Raw genomic sequence first — 20,392 nt, 5'->3', positions numbered from 1 at the left:
TTAGGTATTAAAGGCTCAGCCAAAGACAGTACAGTATGACACTGTGGCTCAGTTTCTATGCCAATAATGCTATCTCAGGTTATGCTTGAAATGGAGTTCAGTCCAGCTAATAATGATCTAATATTAGTAATATATTACACATATAAAGACAGGGAAATAGATACAAGTACAAGTCTTGTTGTTTGAATTGGGTAATTTTATTTCATACAAGTGAAAAATGAACATCCATGTAAATGTTAAAAAAAAAAAACATAACACTCCATTTTCAAATCCCAAACACACACAATATCAAGATTCACACAAACTCAGTCCAGTTATTTCCTTTTTGATCAGCTGCTTGCCTGATGAATAAAGATGGATTTGAGAAAATGGTGATAGGTTTAAGACTTGGTAAATCATTGCATCTGGAAAACAAGATTTCCTTCCATTTTAAAGGCTTCATAGAAATGCCTTACCATAGAGTCAAATGCTCTCAATGTTGTTTCTATGTTTTTAAGAAGCATTTACAATGTCATGACGGGTGTGAGAGTAAATGTCCTATGAGCCTTCAAATGTATTTATTTCTTAGATTAAGTTGCTGTATCAGTTAAGTTTGTATACTCTGTAATCGAGTTGTTTTAAGTTGTACTAGATATCTGAAAGCATTACCTACTAACATAATAGAGGTGGGGAATGCACATAGGACGAAATCAGGTTACAGCAGTAATGAAACAATGGGAGTATCCCAGCAAATATGAACAAAGCACCTTATACAGCTTGGGAATGTAGGTGGATGACATTTACACATGTTGTGCCATTGCACGAAGATGATAATATATCATGTTTTTCCCTTTAAATACAATTTAGGATAGTCAAGAGGCAAGTGTGTCTAATACGAGGTAGACTGAGTACACAAGCACCTAATTCCTCAAGGATGGTAGGCTATTTTGATTGAAACATGTGCATGGCTTTCATTTGCGTCCCTACGCTGTAGTTGCATTGATTACACATTAAAGATAGTTCACAAACTGAAACAGAGCTCCAGTTTGAAATAGCAAAAGTGCCTTCATAATGTGCAATGTCTGTATTCTATTTGCTAATGATGACCCAGATGGCAAACATAGTTCTTTATCGATGTTTAGGTGGTGCTTCTGCTGCATAAAGTAAACAGTAACTTTACTGAAAGTCTTACGGTAGTAGGATAGTGTCTCCTTTAGATTCAGGAAGAGTAAGGAAGAAGCAGAACTAGCATCAAATGAGTTTGTGCTATACTGTAGATTAGAAGTATCATTAAGTTCCTGTTCACTATAACAGGGTCAGGGAGAGAGAGAAACGAATAAAAAAGGTTGGATTCTAAATCAGTGCATTCCATCAGATGATGACGCGAAGCCACATCAGATCGAGATCGTTTGTGCATCAAATAAAATAACCTAAAGCTTTTTTTAATTAAGTGTCTCTAACGGCAGATAACTGAGATTCTGTGCAAATTGTGCAGCTTTCCTCAGCCTTAATCCTGGTTGCCAGGGACCTCTGTAGCCGACCTTCAACACTCTGCATCCGTGCTCCCGTTCCCGTTGAGTGGGTTGGGCACTGCGGAAACGCTTGGAGAGAGTGAGGCATGCGTGTCCGACTCCACACTCAGCCTAGGGTTAGGGTGGCTGACTCCGTTGGACTGTGGTGCCCATCTCTCAGGCTTCTGCTTCTCAGGCTCCTCCCCACTGTTGGAACACACAAAGGTGAGTCCTCCTTCAAAAGTCCTTGACATTTTCATACATGTGTTCTGCACCAACAAAGTATTTTAAAGAATCCTTTTGTTTGAAAATAAGCAATTACCCCCTTTTATTCTTACAGTAAAAAATACCAAAAATATGTTTTATTGTTACACACCAGATAGGTGCAGTGAAATGTGTTGTTTTACAGGGTCAGCCATAGTAGTACGGCGCCCCTGCAGCAAATTAGGGTTAAGTGGCATGCTCAAGGGCACATCGACAGGTTTTTCACCTTGTCGGCTCGGGTATTCAAACCAGAGATATTTCGTAGTTGTGCCTATCATATGTGGGCCAATTTAGCTGAAATAATTGACATGAGGATGGTCACCATAATAGATGGTACATTACCTGACAATGCATCTATTGGTGACCGGCACCTCGGAGTAGGCCTCTTTCTCAGACAAAGAAGTACGGTGCCTCCTGTCCTGCCAGGACCCTGCTTGGGGCTCTTGGACAGAGTCTGACCTGTGCCTGGCTGCTACAGCTGGGCCGGGACCCCTTCCGCTGGGGGAGGCTGGCTCTCTGGGGCTCTGCCCAGGCCCTGGCCCTACAGGCCCCTCTGGCTCTTTGCCTGAGCTGTCGGAGCTGTGGGAGCTCTGGCTGTACCTCCCGTTCAGGCTGTCAGAGGAGGACACCTTGCTTATTTGTCCGTCCCTGCTCTCATCTGAGGGAGCGAGACAAAGGGGGTTAGTAGGGACATGATGTAAGAGAACAGCATGTCCACTCTCTCTCTGTGGGTTATTATCTCCAGTAGATTACTATATGATCTAGGAGCATTAACAATCAGATGTTTGACTGGCATTTCACAAAGTAAACAGTGATGCAAGTTTTTACCAACCACACTGTAGGCCTAACATCTAACCATAGGGTCAGTACACTGTAGGTCTAACATCTAACAATAGGGTCAGTACACTGTAGGCCTAACATCTAACCATAGGGTCACTACACTGTAGGCCTAACATCTAACCATAGGGTCAGTACACTCGGTTGTCCCTGGACATATTCAAAGGCAAAGATAACACATTGTTGGTATTCTAAGAACTGGTTACAAAGACTGCACTGCATAATTGTTATTGAATTCACAACATCGTGAATGTGGCTCACCACTAATAAATAGTGACAGATCATGCATGCCCTGGCCTATGGTTGAATGGTTAGAGTACTGCATGCATGTGATCATGGCAGGATGTATTGAGCCCTCTGGTGGGGATATGGAGAATAGTCAAGGCTGGAATGTGCATCTCTTTTTCAGCAAACCACTCAAATCGTCTGTGTATATACCCATTTTAGGAGAATTAAAGAAACAAACAAAACGAATGGTGTTGTTACCTCCGTCTCCAGAGTCGCAGGCCTGTTTACGTCTCCTCCTAAGGATGACCTCCAGCTCACTGCTGACAGGGCTCTTCCCTGAGGGGGACGGGACCGACTCCTGAGACCCCCGACTGGGACTCATCTTCACCGTCTCCTGGGGGTCCAGAAACACAGACAACATGCTTTACCGTTGGTAACAGATAGAATTATATAGAATATAGGTTTAATCATTTCTTAAAAGCATATATGAGCGTTTAATTATTTCTTATAATAAGGCCAATAAACTAAAAAGAAATAACATACCAGAATGCCTTTCAGTTCTTCCATGGCACTCTCCTGTGGCAGCTTTTCTTCAATTACTAGAGGTTTCTAGGGGTTAAGAGAATGTATTACTACATCAACTAAGTTAATAAACAGGACATAACACGCATTTTCTTATGTGCTCACACACACACACATCGGGCCTGGCTGGCAGCTGGTGTTAGCGTTTATCACATAGCTGGTCTATATTAAAGAGCTGGAGGCCATTTTATTGATTTTCTCCTCAAAGCCCCTCGGAGCCTGCAAGTTGTCATGGTGATTTTGTCAATCAATATAATCTAAATGAAATGAAAGCAGCATGCATGTGGTCTCTGTCAGTCTACATTGTGAGGTAATCCATGGACAATGTTACACAAAGAGAAAGAGCCCATGCCAAAAGCCAAACTGAAGACTGGTTTTAGTAAGAGATTAATAACAGAACTACTATAATCCATTTCACTCTAGTACCATATGATGTGGATTATCCTTGCGATGTGGGGGTTAGCATGTCGTTTTTTTGTGATTTTAGGATCCAGAGAGACTGTCACACAATCGATGTAAAAGTAAATATACTCACTTTTACGGCAACTCTCTTTGGGGAGACGGTCAGTCGATTAGAGAAGATGGGTGGAGAAAAAGGGGAGTAATCAGTCGGAGGACATTAAGTAGAGTCTTTATTTCCACAATTTTTCCAAAACAATTATTAAACAAAACATGAACTGTTGACCTTCTCACCTTAGTGTCTCCTCCCTTGACAGGCCTCAGAACCACTCCATGTTTAATCCTCTCCATCATCTCATTCACTGCCTTCACTTTGACGTCATCTGTACCTCCTTCTGCACCTCCATCTACAGGACAAGGAGAGAGACAGAAGGGTTACATGGATAATATTGTAAAGATGTGTGATTTTAAAATAAGAAATTCCTCAATTATGAATGAGTATTTAAATCATATCCTCGATGTTCTATATTATTCTGGCAGGTGCAGATTTGATTCTCAGTGGTTTCAAACCTACCAGGAGCTTGCTCCAACTTCGGGGATGTCCCCTTTGAACCCTTGGATGATTTCCTCATGATTGCAATCAGTGAGCTATTGAATGAAGAGAGTATAAATTAAACTCAGTATGATTAGACAGATTGGTGGTTGGAGCTCTGCATGCAAGCCTGTACACAACATAATAATTGCCTACAGTCTTACCTGAGGGGGTTGCATCGCGATGGGGGAGGGGGTGGAGGAGGGGGAGGGGGTGGGGGTGGGGGTGGAGGGGGCTGGGGAACAGGGGCGGGGGGTGGGGCGGTCCCTGGTTCAGGGCCTGGTGAGGGCACAGTGTTCTTCTGGACCTGCAGCAGCTCTTGCACTAAAGATATAAAAGACAGGTGTGTTACATGAAGCCTGGGTCACCAGTCATTTTAACATGAGAAGATGGACAACTATCTATTCTACTGGTACCTGCTGGAGACGTATTCTTTCAAAGAGCAATAGGAATAAAAGCTGTGGTTACCCACGGTGTGATGTGACTGACAGCCTGTAGGTGTTCTCCTCACCTATTTTCTCCAGGTCACAGTTCTTCTTCTCTACGTCCTGCAGACGTCCCTCTGTCTCTCTCTTCTCTTCCTCTATCAGTTCCAGCTGGCTCTGCAGCTCTGCTGTCTGCTGTTTCAACGTGTCCTCCTGTAGCTCAGCCTCCAGAGCCTTCACCTACATGGAGATGGATGGAGACACCCAGTGTGTTTGAGATCCAGATTTACTATAGTTCAGTTGGACTGCGCAGAATCACTGATTTATAAAATCACCTTGCACCCCGAAGGTTTACTCATTATGTGATCAAGACGAGCAATTCTGCTCTTTGCCTTGCTGAAACTACACTGATCAAAAATATAAACGCAACATGTAAAGTGTTGGTCCCATGTTTCATGTGCTGAAATAAAAAATCCCAGAAATTTGCCATATGCACAAAAAGCTTATTTCTCTCAAATATTGTGCACAAATTAGTTTACATCCCTTTTAGTGAGCATTTCTCCTTTGCCAAGATAATCCATCCACCTGACAGGTGTGGCATATCAAGAAGCTGATTAAACAGCATGATCATTACACAGGTGCACCTTGTGCTGGGGACAATAAAAGGCCACTCTAAAATGTGCAGTTTTGTCACACAACACAATGCCACAGATGTCTGAAGTTTTGAGGGAACGTGCAATTGGCATGCTGACTGCAGGAATGTCCACCAGAGTTGTTGCCAGAGAATTGAGTGTTCATTTCTCTACCATAAGCTGCCTCCAACGTCGTTTTAGAGAATTTGGCAGTACGTCCAACCGGCCTCACAACCGCACACCACGTGTAACCATGCCAGACCGGGGGGGTTGAGGATTGTTTCTGTCTGTAAAATAAAGCCCTTTGTGGGGGGAAAAAACAAATTCTGAATGGCTTGGCCTGGCTCCCCAGTGGGTGGGGCTGGCTGCCAAGTGGGTGGGCCCAGGCCCTCCAAGGCCCACCCATGGCTGCACCCCTGCCCAATAATGTGAAATCCAATTTCAATTGACTGATTTCCTTATATGAACAGTAACTCAGTAAATCTTTGAATTTGTTGCATGTTGTGGTTAAATGTTTGTTCAGTATATATGTTTTGGTCTCTAAATTCCAAGCACCACAGGGCAAGACCATATAGGAGTGTGTTAATGTTCACTCTACAACGTTGTGAAGTGCTGTGTAAGAGAAGGCCCTTGTGATTAAACATATTGATTTGACTGAAGCCCTCCTGTTGTATCCTCCTTGTTCTTCTGAAACAACACACCCTCTCCTCTCCCTTGCCAAGGATGGGCATTTTGGAGCAAAGCTCTGCGGCACACTAAAACAGACAGCCTCAGCAGGCTGGCAGAGAGCAGGGAGTAGAAATAGTGGGATCAGATTGTCTCCCTGGTCCTAAGAATGATCAGCTTGTCTACATGGTACTCAGAAAGATCAGTTACAGAAGCTAGATCTGTCTGTCTGTCTGTCTGTAATGTAGCCTGCTGTCTGTCTGTCTGTCTTTTCTGTAGGAAAATATAATATACTGTCAGAGGGGAAGATGGTAACTTATGATCACTTGATTCAGGACAAACCAAACCACTGCCAGTTTAATTAGGGAGGAATCCTGTGGGCAGGACAGCTTTAAACAAACGCCCATCACAGCCCCTTGTCATGTGTTGTGGGTTCTGGGGGTGGAGATCTGAGAGGTGATGACTTTGCAGGTTTGGCCACAGCTGGAGCCCAGTAGCTGCTGCGTGGTAAACCAGTGAGGGTAGTCAGACCACAGATATATATACTGTATCTATCTAGCAGTCACACTGGGACTGTGAGGCCTACCTTCTGGTGATGCTACCTATAACCATAGTAGTCTTGTGAGGTAGTCAGACCTACCCACCCACCCACCTACCTACCTACCTACCTACCTACCCACCCACCCACCCACCTATCTACCCACCCACCCACCTACCTACCTACCTACCCACCCACCCACCCACCTACCTACCTACCTACCTACCTATCTACCCACCCACCTACCTACCTACCTACCTACCTACCTACCTACCTACCTACCTACCCACCCACCCACCCACCTATCTACCCACCCACCCACCTACCTACCTACCTACCTACCTACCTACCTACCTATCTACCCACCCACCCACCCACCTACCTACCTACCTACCTACCTACCTACCTACCTACCTACCTACCTACCTACCTACCTACCTACCCACCCACCCACCCACCTATCTACCCACCCACCCACCCACCTACCTACCCACCCACCCACCTACCTACCTACCTACCTACCTACCTACCTACCTACCTATCTACCCACCCACCCACCCACCTACCTACCTACCTACCTACCTACCTACCTACCTACCTACCTACCTACCTACCTACCCACCCACCCACCCACCTATCTACCCACCCACCCACCCACCTACCTACCTACCCACCCACCTACCTACCTACCTACCTACCTACCTACCTACCTACCTACCTACCTACCTACCTACCTACCTACCTACCTACCTACCTACCTACCTACCTACCTACCCACCTACCTACCCACCTACCTATCTACCCACCCACCCACCTACCTACCTACCTACCTATATACCCACCTACCTACCTACCTACCTATCTACCCACCCACCCACCTACCTACCTATCTACCCACCCACCCACCCACCCACCTACCTACCTACCTACCTACCTACCTACCTACCTACCTACCTACCTACCTACCTACCTACCTACCTACCTACCTACCTACCTACCTACCTACCACCCACCCACCTACAGCAGTCTCTCCTGCTCCACAGGCTTGGTAACATTAGATATATACTGTATATCTATCTATCTACCTACCTTCTGGTGATGCAGCAGTCTCTCATGCTCCAGAGTCTTGGTAACATTAGCCACGTCCTCCAGAGCCTTGATGAGCTGAAGGCTGGGGTCAGCGTTCTGCAGCAGGATCATACTCTGTCTGTTAGCCTCTTTCTGCTTCACCAACATCTGTCGGAGGGGAGAGAAGGAATGAAGGAGGGAAGGAAGGATGAGAGAATGAATGAAGGAGGGAAGGAAGGAAAGAGAAAAGGAGGGAAGCAGAGGAGGGACTGAGGGAACGATCAGGTGTTTTAAAACACAAGACCCAGGTTCTCCAGATATGGAAGCATTAGACTGTAGCATGAAGCAGGATATGGAAGCATTAGACTGTAGCATGAAGCAGTAAGTAAGCAGGCATTGTTTTTATCTAAATGGTCTACAATAACCACAGCCTGCATTCTCCAGAGAACCCCGACTCCCTCTCCAGCCTCAGGCCAAGCAGCGTAACAGATAACAGTACACCCAACTACTGTGGCTGTGGTTCCCCCAAGCATATGTGTGTCCTTCAAAGCAGTGCTGAGTCTGTGCTTCTGCTGCTCAGTCCCCAGACCAGGACTAGTGCTGCTGCTCAGTCCCCAGACCAGGACTAGTGCTGCTGCTCAGTCCCCAGACCAGGACTAGTGCTGCTGCTCAGTCCCCAGACCAGGACTAGTGCTGCTGCTCAGTCCCTAGACCAGGACTAGTGCTGCTGTCAGTCCCCAGACCAGGTCTAGTGCTGCTGCTCAGTCCCCAGACCAGGACTAGTGCTGATGCTCAGTCCCCAGACCAGGACTAGTGCTGCTGTCAGTCCCCAGACTAGGACTAGTATTGCTGCTGCTGCCAGTCCCCAGACTAGGACCAGATCTGGAGGGTTTCTGCTATTGGAGGTCAGTAAACATGCATTCAGGAAAATCTATACGCACCATTCCTCAACACAAAATTATTATTAATAATTAATTAGAAGTGAGAATATAGGTAATTGTTTATTTAAGACTAATTTGAACATTAGTAATAAATAACAATGAAGGTAATAAAATACCATTGTCACGGTTTCGGCCGAGGCTGCTCCTCCTCCTGGTTCGGGCAGGCTTCGGCGGTCGTCGTCCCCGGAGTACTAGCTGCCACCGATCTATGTTTCATGTTCGTTTGGTTTTGTCTTGATGTTGTACACCTGTGTCTAGTTAGTCCTCGTTAGTGTTCTATTTAGTTCTCGTTGTGTGTGTCTGTGTTTGTGTGTGATTGCCCATTCTGTTTTCGTGTTGGAGCTTTGTTCCTCCCTCCAGTGTTTTGGAGAGGTTTGTTTGCACATGTTTGTGCGCCGTTTATTTGACGCCTGTGTGCGCCGTGATTTTCGCCTTCGGGCTATTATGTGCTTTTCTCTTGTGGATATTGCACTAAAGTCTTTTGGACTGTACCTCTGCCTCCTGCGCTTGATTCATTCACCACACCCACCTTCAGCACCCCTGACAGAATCACACACCATCTTATGGAATCAGCAGGAGCACCCGTACCCACTCAGATCATGGAGGAGCGCCTTCGTGGTCAGGAGGATCGTATCAACCAAATCGGGCACGCCCTGGACCGAGTGATGAACACCCTCCATAGATGGGAGACCAGCGGGGTACCCACACCCCCACCTACCGCACCATCACCATCGGTCAGCCCGCACGTCCAACTACCGGAACCCAGTGGGATTCGGCTCTCGCTCCCGAGGGCATACGACGGCACCGCTGCCGGGTGTCAGGGGTTCCTGTTACAAGTGGAACTCTACCTTGCCACCGTACACCCGGCGCCCTCGGGACACGAGAGCATTTCCGCCCTCATCTCCTGTCTCACCGGTAAGGCGTTGGAGTGGGCTAACGCTGAGTGGAGGAAGATGGACGCCAACACCATCTCCTACGCCGAGTTCTCCCGCCGCTTCAAGGCCGTGTTTGACCATCCACCTGAGGGCAAAGCGGCGGGGGAGCGGCTAGTCCACTTAAGACAGGGGAGGAGGAGCGCACAGGCGTTTGCTTTGGAGTACCGGACTCTAGCGGCGGATGCAGGGTGGAATGAACGGGCTCTCATCGACCATTTTCGGTGTAGCCTCCGGGAGGACGTTCAACGGGAGTTGGCCTGCAGGGATACCCATCTGACTTTCGACCAGTTGGTCGATATGTCCATCCGTTTAGACACCCTGCTGGCCACCCGTGGACGTCCCGAGGGGGGTCCGTCCATTCCGCCCTCCGGCACCTCCGAGCCGAGCCCTATGGAGCTCGGGGGTGCCGGCGCTAGAGAACGGAGGAGGAAGAGCCCGAGGGGGCCTGTCTCCTGCACCAAGTGCGGTCGTGGAGGGCACACTGCGGCCAGGTGCTGGGGAGGGTTCTCCGGGGGAGAAGACAACAGGCCACGCACTGGGGGGGCCTCCCAGGTGAGTAGACGCCCCACTTACCCAGAGCTTTCTGTTGCGCACTTTTGTATACCTGTTGGTTTTCCACAGGTCGCACCTCATTCCCAGCATAAGGCGCTAGTAGATTCAGGCGCAGCTGGGAATTTTGTTGATCGAAAGTTTTGTTTAGAGTTAGGGATCCCTCTCCTACCTGTTGACAAACCTTTTCCCGTTCATGCCTTAGATAGCCGCCCGTTGGGGTCTGGGTTGATCAGGGAGGTCACAGCGCCACTTAGGATGTGTGCGCAGGGGGGTCATGAAGAGACTATACAGCTGTATCTGATCGACTCTCCTGCGTACCCAGTGGTGCTGGGAATTCCCTGGTTAAGCACCCATAACCCTGCTATTTCGTGGCAACAGAGGGCTCTCGATGGGTGGTCTGCTCAGTGTAAGGGGCGATGTCTGGGTGTTTCCGTGGGGGCGACTTCGGTGGAAAGTCCAAACCAAGTGCCCGCACTGCACATTCCGCCTGAATATGGGGATTTAGCTCTCGTGTTTAGCAAGACTAGGGCGACGCAGTTGCCTCCCCATAGACAGGGGGATTGTGCGATTGATCTCCAGGCAGGAGCAGCGCTCCCACGGAGCCATGTGTATCCTTTGTCTCAAGAGGAGAGAAAAGCTATGGAGACGTACATAGCCGAATCTTTGAGACAGGGATACATTCGGCCTTCCACTTCCCCCGCCTCTTCGAGTTTCTTTTTTGTGAAAAAGAAAGATGGAGGGTTGCGCCCGTGCATTGATTACCGTGGTCTCAATCAGATTACTGTGAAATACAGTTATCCACTCCCTCTGATTGCGACCATGACGGAGTCATTGCATGGAGCGCGGTTTTTCACAAAATTGGATCTCAGGAGCGCGTATAACTTGGTGCGCATTAGGGAGGGCGATGAATGGAAAACAGCGTTTAGTACCACGTCAGGTCATTTCGAGTATCTTGTCATGCCATATGGGTTGATGAATGCTCCATCAGTCTTCCAATCCTTCGTAGACGACATTTTCCGGGATATGCAGGGACAAGGGGTGGTCGTGTACATTGATGATATTCTGGTGTACTCGTCTACCCGAGCCGAGCATGTAACCCTGGTGCGACGTGTATTGAGGAGGCTGTTGGAGCACGACCTATATGTCAAGGCAGAGAAATGTCTGTTTTTCCAGGAGTCTGTCTCCTTTTTGGGGTATCGGTTGTCCGCGTCAAGGGTGAGAATGGAGGTGGATCGTGTGTCCGCTGTGCGTAATTGGCAAACTCCAACCACTGTAAAAGAGGTGCAGCAGTTCTTGGGCTTTGCGAATTACTACCGGAGGTTTATCCGGGGTTTTGGACAGGTGGCAGCTCCCATCACGTCCCTTCTGAAAGGGGGTCCGGTGCGCCTGCAGTGGTCAGCTGATGCGGACAGGGCCTTTAGGAGACTGAAGGACCTGTTTACGTCGGCTCCGGTGCTGGCGCATCCGGATCCCACAATTCCCTTTCAGGTTGAGGTGGACGCGTCTGAGGCTGGTATAGGGGCCGTTCTCTCTCAACGGTCCGGCTCGCCACCTAAACTCCGCCCCTGTGCTTTTTACTCCAAAAAGCTCAGCCCGGCGGAGCGTAACTATGACGTTGGGGACAGGGAGCTGTTAGCTGTAGTTCAAGCCCTTAAGGTGTGGAGGCATTGGCTTGAGGGGGCTCAACACCCTTTCCTCATTTTGACTGACCATCGGAACCTGGAGTACATCCGGGCAGCGAGGAGACTGAACCCTCGCCAGGCTCGATGGAGTATGTTTCTCACCAGGTTCGTATTTAAAATCACGTACATCCCTGGGTCCCAGAATGGTAAGGCAGATGCACTGTCCCGGCGGTATGACACGGAGGAGAGGTCCGTTGAGCCTACTCCCATACTACCGGAGTCTTGCCTTGTGGCACCGGTGGTGTGGGAGGTCGATGCCGAGATCGAGCGAGCGTTGCGTACCGACCCCAGCCCTCCACAATGTCCTGAGGGTCGGAGGTACGTTCCGCTCGAGATTCGGGATCGACTCATTTACTGGGCTCACACGTCACCCTCCTCTGGACATCCGGATATTGGCCGGACAGTGCATTGCCTTAGCACTAAATACTGGTGGCCTACTTTGGCTAGGGATGTGAGGGTTTACGTCTCCTCCTGCTCGGTGTGCGCCCAGTGTAAGGCGCCCCGACATCTGCCCAGGGGTAAGTTACAGCCCCTACCCGTTCCACAACGACCATGGTCCCACCTCTCGGTGGATTTTGTAACAGACCTTCCCCTCTCTCAGGGGAATACCACCATCCTGGTCGTTGTGGACCGGTTCTCTAAGGCCTGTCGTCTTCTCCCTATGTCGGGTCTTCCTACTGCCCTACAGACTGCTGAGGCCCTATTTACCCACGTCTTCCGGCATTACGGGGTCCCCGAGGATATAGTGTCTGATCGAGGCCCCCAGTTTACCTCCCGGGTGTGGAGAGCATTTATGGAGCGTTTGGGGGTCTCGGTTAGCCTTACCTCGGGGTACCACCCGGAGAGTAACGGGCAGGTAGAACGTGTCAACCAGGATGTGGGTAGGTTTCTGAGGTCGTATTGCCAGGACCGGCCTGAGGAGTGGGCGCGTTACATTCCCTGGGCCGAGATGGCCCAGAACTCTCTCCGCCACTCCTCTACCAACCTAACCCCTTTCCAATGTGTATTAGGTTACCAGCCGGTTCTGGCACCGTGGCAGCAGAGCCAGATCGAGGCCCCTGCGGTGGATGATTGGATGAGGCGCTCGGAAGAGACGTGGAACGCTGCCCACGTCCACCTGCAGCGGGCCGTCCTTCGTCACAAGGCGAGCGCCGATCTCCACCGCAGTGAGGGGCCGGTGTACGCACCCGGAGATCGAGTCTGGCTCTCTACCAGAAACCTACCCCTCCGCCTGCCCTGCCGGAAGCTGGGTCGGCGGTTTGTGGGGCCCTTTAAAGTCCTGAGAAGATTGAACGAGGTGTGTTATAAGTTACATCTACCTGTTGAATATAAGAATATTAACCCCTCGTTCCATGTGTCTCTTCTCAGGCCGGTGGTAGCTGGTCCACTCCAGGACAATGAGATAGGAGAGACTCCTCCGCCCCCATTGGACATCGAGGGGGCTCCGGCGTACACCGTTCGGTCCATCTTGGACTCCAGACGCCGGATGGGGGGTCTCCAGTATCTCGTGGAGTGGGAGGGGTACGGCCCGGAGGAGCGGTGCTGGGTGCCGCGGAGGGACATCCTAGACCCATCTCTCCTGTCAGAGTTCCACCGGGACCATCCCGCGCGCCCTGCTCCGCGTCGTCCCCGAGGCCGGGGTCGGCGCACGGCTGGAGCCGCGCGTCAAGGGGGGGGTACTGTCACGGTTTCGGCCGAGGCTGCTCCTCCTCCTGGTTCGGGCAGGCTTCGGCGGTCGTCGTCCCCGGAGTACTAGCTGCCACCGATCTATGTTTCATGTTCGTTTGGTTTTGTCTTGATGTTGTACACCTGTGTCTAGTTAGTCCTCGTTAGTGTTCTATTTAGTTCTCGTTGTGTGTGTCTGTGTTTGTGTGTGATTGCCCATTCTGTTTTCGTGTTGGAGCTTTGTTCCTCCCTCCAGTGTTTTGGAGAGGTTTGTTTGTGCGCCGTTTATTTGACGCCTGTGTGCGCCGTGATTTTCGCCTTCGGGCTATTATGTGCTTTTCTCTTGTGGATATTGCACTAAAGTCTTTTGGACTGTACCTCTGCCTCCTGCGCTTGATTCATTCACCACACCCACCTTCAGCACCCCTGACAACCATATTCTCAGAGAACATTTGGAGATGTTAGCTATCACACTTAGAGAATGACAACAAACATTTGTACAAGTGATTAATTAACATGGTGCTTTAAGACTTCATACAGTACACTGCCATTATCCCAGTCATCATGTCTGATATGAGTCTTCCCCTGCCTGCCTGTCTGTCTGCCTGTCTGTCTGTCTACCTCGTGGGCATACGTCTCAGCCTTCACCCTCAGGCTCTGCTCCAAATCCAGCTGCTCCTTCATCTCCTCATACTCTGTAGTAGCCATCACAGACACTGAAGAGAGAGAGAGAGAGAGAGAGATGGAGAGAGAGAGAGATGGAGAGAGAGAGAGATAGAGAGAGAGATGGTCAGGGAGGATGGTCTAATTGAAAGCCCAAACCTGTTTCCAGACCACTGTAATACAGTAACAGCAGTGGAGAAAGAGGAGGGGCATCTGTGGTGCAGCCCCCTCTCTACCATGATGATGTCTCTGAAGGGAATATTGTGGAGCAGTAGCATGCCCTCGACAGATGATTAAGGAGGGTGAGCAGGGTGTGTGTGTCTCTCTGTGTGTGTGTGTGTTCATGTGGGTTGGGAGGGAGGGTCTTTCCGGGAAGACAGCCAGCTGCCAGATGCACAGCCAGCCACACACACCCACATGTATTACCTCATAGACAGATGACATGAGATTAGTATAGCCCTGGTGGCAGCACCTCACAGACGCATCTCTCTATATACAGTACTACTGGTATAAATGTAACTGTCCCGATGACTCCTGTACCATTTTCCCCTGGTCTATACATTCTGCAGTACATATGATGAACAGTAGCCAACCAGAAACATTTGAACACAGTGGGTAGTGGGTAGACTGTCATGTAACTCACCTCTATTGATATGAACACAGTGGGTAGTGGGTAGACTGTCATGTAACTCACCTCTATTGAACCTCTTGATGATCTTGGTTTGCTGCTCGATGGTTTTGCGAAGCTCCTTCATTTCAGCCTGCTCCTTCTCAGCCTACAAAAAACATTTAGAACAGAGGTGAAAGGCTGGTAAAACATAAACAGCCAAGGTTTTATGGTGCTTCAACGTGACTGAGAATATAATTACACTGAACAAAAAATAGAAACGCAACATGTAAAGTGTTGGTCCCATGTTTCATGTGCTGAAATAATACATCCCAGAAATTGTCCATACGCACATAAAGCTTATTTCTCTCAGATTTTGTGCACAAATTTGTTTACATCCCTGTTAGTGAGCATTTCTCCATTGCCAAGATAACCCATCCACCTGACAGGTGTGGCATATCAAGAAGCTGATTAAACAGCATGATCATTACACAGGTGCTCCTTGTGCTGGGGACAATAAAAGGCCACTCTAAAATGTGCAGTTTTGTCACAACACAATGCCACAGATGTCTCAAGTTGAGGGAGCGTGCAATTAGCATCCTGACTGCAGGAATGTCCACCAGAGCTGTTGCCAGATATTTCAATGTTAATTTCTCTGCCATAAGCTGCCTCCAACGTCGTTTTAGAGAATTTGGCAGTACATCCAACCGGCCTCATAACCACAGACCTTGTGTAATCATGCCAGCCCAGGACCTCCACATCCGGCTTCGTCACCTGCGGAATGGTCTGAGACGAGCCACCCCGACAGCTGATGAAACTGTGAGTTTGCACAACCGAAGGATTTCTGCACAAACTGTCAGAATAAGCTATGGACAACGAACAGAATTGCATTTTATCGATGGCAATTTGAATGCACAGAGATACCGTGATGAGATCCTGAGGCCCATTGTCGTGCCATTCATCCGCCACCATCACCTCATGTTTCAGCATGATAATGCACAGCCCCATGTCGCAAGGATCTGTACACAATTTCTGGAAGCTGAAAATGTCCCAGGTCTTCAATGGCCTGCATACTCACCAGACATGTCACCCATTGGGCATGTTTGGGATGCTCTGGATCGACGTGTACGACAGCGTGTTCCAGTTCCTGCCAATATCCAGCAACGTCGCACAGCGACGTGGGACAACATTCCACAGGCCACAATCAACAGCCCGGTCAACTCTATGCGAAGGAGATGTGTCGCGCTGCATGAGGCAAAATGGTGGTCACACCAGATACTGACTGGTTTTATGATGCACTCCCCTACCTTTTTTTAAAGGTATCTGTGACCAACAGATGCATATCTGTATTCCCAGTCATGTGAAATCCATAGATTAAGGCCTAATGAATATACATGGATCTGCATGGAGGAATAGGCCAAAATACCAGCAACAGTGTGTGAAAACCTTGTGAAGACTTACAGAAAACGTTTGACCTGTGTCATTGCCAACAAAGGGTACAGTGGGGGAAAAAAGTATTTAGTCAGCCACCAATTGTGCAAGTTCTCCCACTTAAAAAGATGAGAGAGGCCTGTAATTTTCATCGTACACGTCAACCATGACAGACAAAATGAGGGAAAAAAATCCAGAAAATCACATTGTAGGATTTTTAATGAATTTATTTGCAAATTATGGTGGAAAATAAGTATTTGGTCAATAACAAAAGTTTCTCAATACTTTGTTATATACCCTTTGTTGGCAATGACACAGGTCAAACGTTTTCTGTAAGTCTTCACAAGGTTTTCACACATTGTTGCTGGTATTTTGGCCCATTCCTCCATGCAGATCTCCTCTAGAGCAGTGATGTTTTGGGGCTGTCGCTGGGCAACACGGACTTTCAACTCCCTCCAAAGATTTTCTATGGGATTGAGATCTGGAGACTGGCTAGGCCACTCCAGGACCTTGAAATGCTTCTTACAAAGCCACTCCTTCGTTGCCCGGGCGGTGTGTTTGGGATCATTGTCATGCTGAAAGACCCAGCCACGTTTCATCTTCAATGCCCTTGCTGATGGAAGGAGGTTTTCACTCAAAATCTCACGATACATGGCCCCATTCATTCTTTCCTTTACACGGATCAGTCGTCCTGGTCCCTTTGCAGAAAAACAGCCCCAAAGCATGATGTTTCCACCCCCATGCTTCACAGTAGGTATGGTGTTCTTTGGATGCAACTCAGCATTCTTTGTCCTCCAAACACGACGAGTTGAGTTTTTACCAAAAAGTTATATTTTGGTTTCATCTGACCATATGACATTCTCCCAATCCTCTTCTGGATCATCCAAAGGCACTCTAGCAAACTTCAGACGGGCCTGGACATGCACTGGCTTAAGCAGGGGGACACGTCTGGCACTGCAGGATTTGAGTCCCTGGCTGCGTAATGTGTTACTGATGGTAGGCTTTGTTACTTTGGTCCCAGCTCTCTGCAGGTCATTCACTAGGTCCCCCCGTGTGGTTCTGGGATTTTTGCTCACCGTCATCATTTTGACCCCACGGGGTGAGATCTTGCGTGGAGCCCCAGATCGAGGGAGATTATCAGTGGTCTTGTATGTCTTCCATTTCCTAATAATTGCTCCCACAGTTGATTTCTTCAAACCAAGCTGCTTACCTATTGCAGATTCAGTCTTCCCAGCCTGGTGCAGGTCTACAATTTTGTTTCTGGTGTCCTTTGACAGCTCTTTGGTCTTGGCCATAGTGGCGTTTGGAGTGTGACTGTTTGAGGTTGTGGACAGGTGTATTTTATACTGATAACAAGTTCAAACAGGTGCCATTAATACAGGTAACGAGTGGAGGACAGAGGAGCCTCTTAAAGAAGAAGTTACAGGTCTGTGAGAGCCAGAAATCTTGCTTGTTTGTAGGTGACCAAATACTTATTTTCCACCATAATTTGCAAATAAATTCATTAAAAATCCTACAATGTGATTTTCTGGATTTTTTCTCTCTCATTTTGTCTGTCATAGTTGACGTGTACCTATGATGAAAATTACAGGCCTCTCTCATCTTTTTAAGTGGGAGAACTTGCACAATTGGTGGCTGGCTTAAATACTTTTTTTCCCCCACTGTATTTCAGTTGACTGATTTCTTTATATGAACAGTAAGTCGTTTATATTTTTGATCAGTGTACATATCAAAACTATGAAAAAACTAGACAGATATTCTGCATTCATGCTCACATAATATAACACAAGTCCTCTCGCCAGCCCTCAGAATCCCACCCAAAACAGACAGTCCTCCTGTGAGTTATTGATTACCAGGCCTGGTAGTTGGTACTCACCAGGGCTGTTAGCTCTTCAACCTGTCTCTGCTGCTCCTGAAGCTGACAGGCAAGCCTCTTCTTCTCCTCCAGCAGACTGCTCACTGTCTCCTGGAGCTCTGGAGCGGAATAAAGAGGTTTCCTGCGTGACACTACGTGATGACATCTCTTCACTACTTCTAATATTCTGACATATAGCTCTATTACTCTAACATTTGGACACTTTAACATGTTTTATCTTGCTACTAGAAATACCACTAGAAAAAAACAACAGAAAGGTGAATCTTAATATGCTGTACAGGAACAACATCATTTCATTGCAGTCAGTCCATAACCCTGTCAAGACAAAGGATTTGATATAGCGTTGACCTGCTGTTGGTACTGGCTGTACGGGTCAGGGCTGGTGTCCTGTGTGTCTGTCTGTGTACGGGTCTGGTAGCTACCTGGTACTGTCTGTGTACGGGTCTGATAGCTACCTGGTACTGTCTGTGTACGGGTCTGGTAGCTACCTGGTACTGTCTGTGTACGGGTCTGGTAGCTACCTGGTACTGTCTGTGTACGGGTCTGGTAGCTACCTGGTACTGTCTGTGTACGGGTCTGATAGCTACCTGGTACTGTCTGTGTACGGGTCTGATAGCTACCTGGTACTGTCTGTGTATGGGTCTGGTAGCTACGTGGTACTGTCTGTGTACGGGTCTGGTAGCTACCTGGTACTGTCTGTGTACGGGTCTGGTAGCTACCTGGTACTGTCTGTGTACGGGTCTGGTAGCTACCTGGTACTGTCTGTGTACGGGTCTGGTAGCTCCCTGGTACTGTCTGTGTATGGGTCTGGTAGCTACCTGGTACTGTCTGTGTATGGGTCTGGTAGCTACCTGGTACTGTCTGTGTACGGGTCTGGTAGCTACCTGGTACTGTCTGTGTATGGGTCTGGTAGCTACCTGGTACTGTCTGTGTACGGGTCTGATAGCTACCTGGTACTGTCTGTGTACGGGTCTGATAGCTACCTGGTACTGTCTGTGTACGGGTCTGATAGCTACCTGGTACTGTCTGTGTATGGGTCTGGTAGCTACCTGGTACTGTCTGTGTACGGGTCTGGTAGCTACCTGGTACTGTCTGTGTATGGGTCTGGTAGCTACCTGGTACTGTCTGTGTATGCGTCTGGTAGCTACCTTTAACCTGCTGTTGGTACTGGCTGTACGGGTCAGGGCTGGTGTCCTGTATGTCTGTCTCCTCTTCCAGAGGAATGCAGTCTGTAATGCTAGGCAGCATCTCATCCAGACAGGGTCGAGACGACAGGCTCAGATACTTCAGCTTCCTGTTCTCACTGTTCAACTGGGGGACAAACAACACACACTGGATTATATGTGATAAAGACAGATGGTATAAAGCTGAGAACAGAGGCCAATAGCACACAGCAACATACACTGATTTAGCATGTTGTATGTTTGTAATATTGTAAGATATGTATGTACTGTAACCTACACATCAGAGGCTTATGGAAATAAACATTATGCACACAAGCATGTAAAAATGACCAACATTGATTTGAATCACCTCCACCTGGCAGGGCCCAGGGTGTTAACTACTAAGTCAAGCAGTGTCAGGCTCTTACCTTGGTGGCAAGGGCCTCAGCATTCTCTCTGCAGGATTTCTCTATCTCCAGCTGAGTTTGCAGAACGCTCACCTCCTCGATCACCATTTGGGAAACTGGAATACAAAAAACAGGTAGTTTTATTGTTTTATGGTATGATTTGACTCATATTTTAAAGAATGAATGACTGACTGACTGAATAAATGACTGACTGAATGAATGAATGAATGAATGAATGAATGAATAAATGAATGAATGACTGAATGACTAAATGAATGAATGACTGACTGAATAAATGAATGAATGAATGACTGACTGACTGAACGAATGACTGACTGAATAAATGAATGAATGACTGACTGAATGACTGAATGACTGACTGAATAAATGAATGAATGACTGACTGAATAAATGAATGAATAACTGAATTAATTAATGACTGAATTAATTAATTAATGACAGAATAAACAAATGAATGAATGACTGAATGAATGACTGACTGAATAAATGGATGAATGACTGAATGAATGAATGACTGAAAGAATGACTGACTAAATAAATGACTGACTGAATGAATGACTGAATAAATGAATGAATGAATGAATGACTGAATGACTGAATGACTGACTGAATAAATGAATGAATGACTGAATAAATGAATGAATGACTGAATGAATGACTGAATGAATGACTGAATAAATGAATGAATGACTGAATGAATGACTGAATGAATGACTGAATAAATGAAT

The 20,392-nt window shown here is 47.8% G+C and overlaps 1 protein-coding gene across 1 annotated transcript; it reads right to left on the bottom strand.

Annotated features, from left to right (window-relative positions):
* Positions 1-1,501: 1,501 nt before the first annotated feature.
* LOC311104933 (shootin-1-like) lies at positions 1,502-19,759 on the bottom strand. The gene is made up of 15 exons (XM_084146918.1): positions 19,665-19,759; positions 19,222-19,384; positions 18,074-18,171; positions 14,854-14,935; positions 14,118-14,212; positions 7,743-7,889; positions 4,904-5,057; positions 4,557-4,716; positions 4,375-4,448; positions 4,095-4,207; positions 3,937-3,951; positions 3,363-3,428; positions 3,078-3,213; positions 2,097-2,412; positions 1,502-1,697 (listed from the first exon to the last, which is right to left on the bottom strand). The coding sequence occupies exons 1-15, from the start codon at positions 19,749-19,751 to the stop codon at positions 1,523-1,525; spliced, it is 1,881 nt and encodes a 626-aa protein (XP_084003044.1). The 5' UTR covers positions 19,752-19,759; the 3' UTR covers positions 1,502-1,522.
* Between the last annotated feature and the right edge of the window lie 633 nt (positions 19,760-20,392).

This window comes from Coregonus lavaretus, assembly GCF_964263955.1.
Source record: "Coregonus lavaretus genome assembly, chromosome: 29".
In the NCBI taxonomy this organism is placed as follows: domain Eukaryota; kingdom Metazoa; phylum Chordata; class Actinopteri; order Salmoniformes; family Salmonidae; genus Coregonus; species Coregonus lavaretus.
The sequence above is the reverse complement of the archived record's forward strand: the minus strand, read 5'-3'. Positions and strand labels throughout refer to the sequence as shown.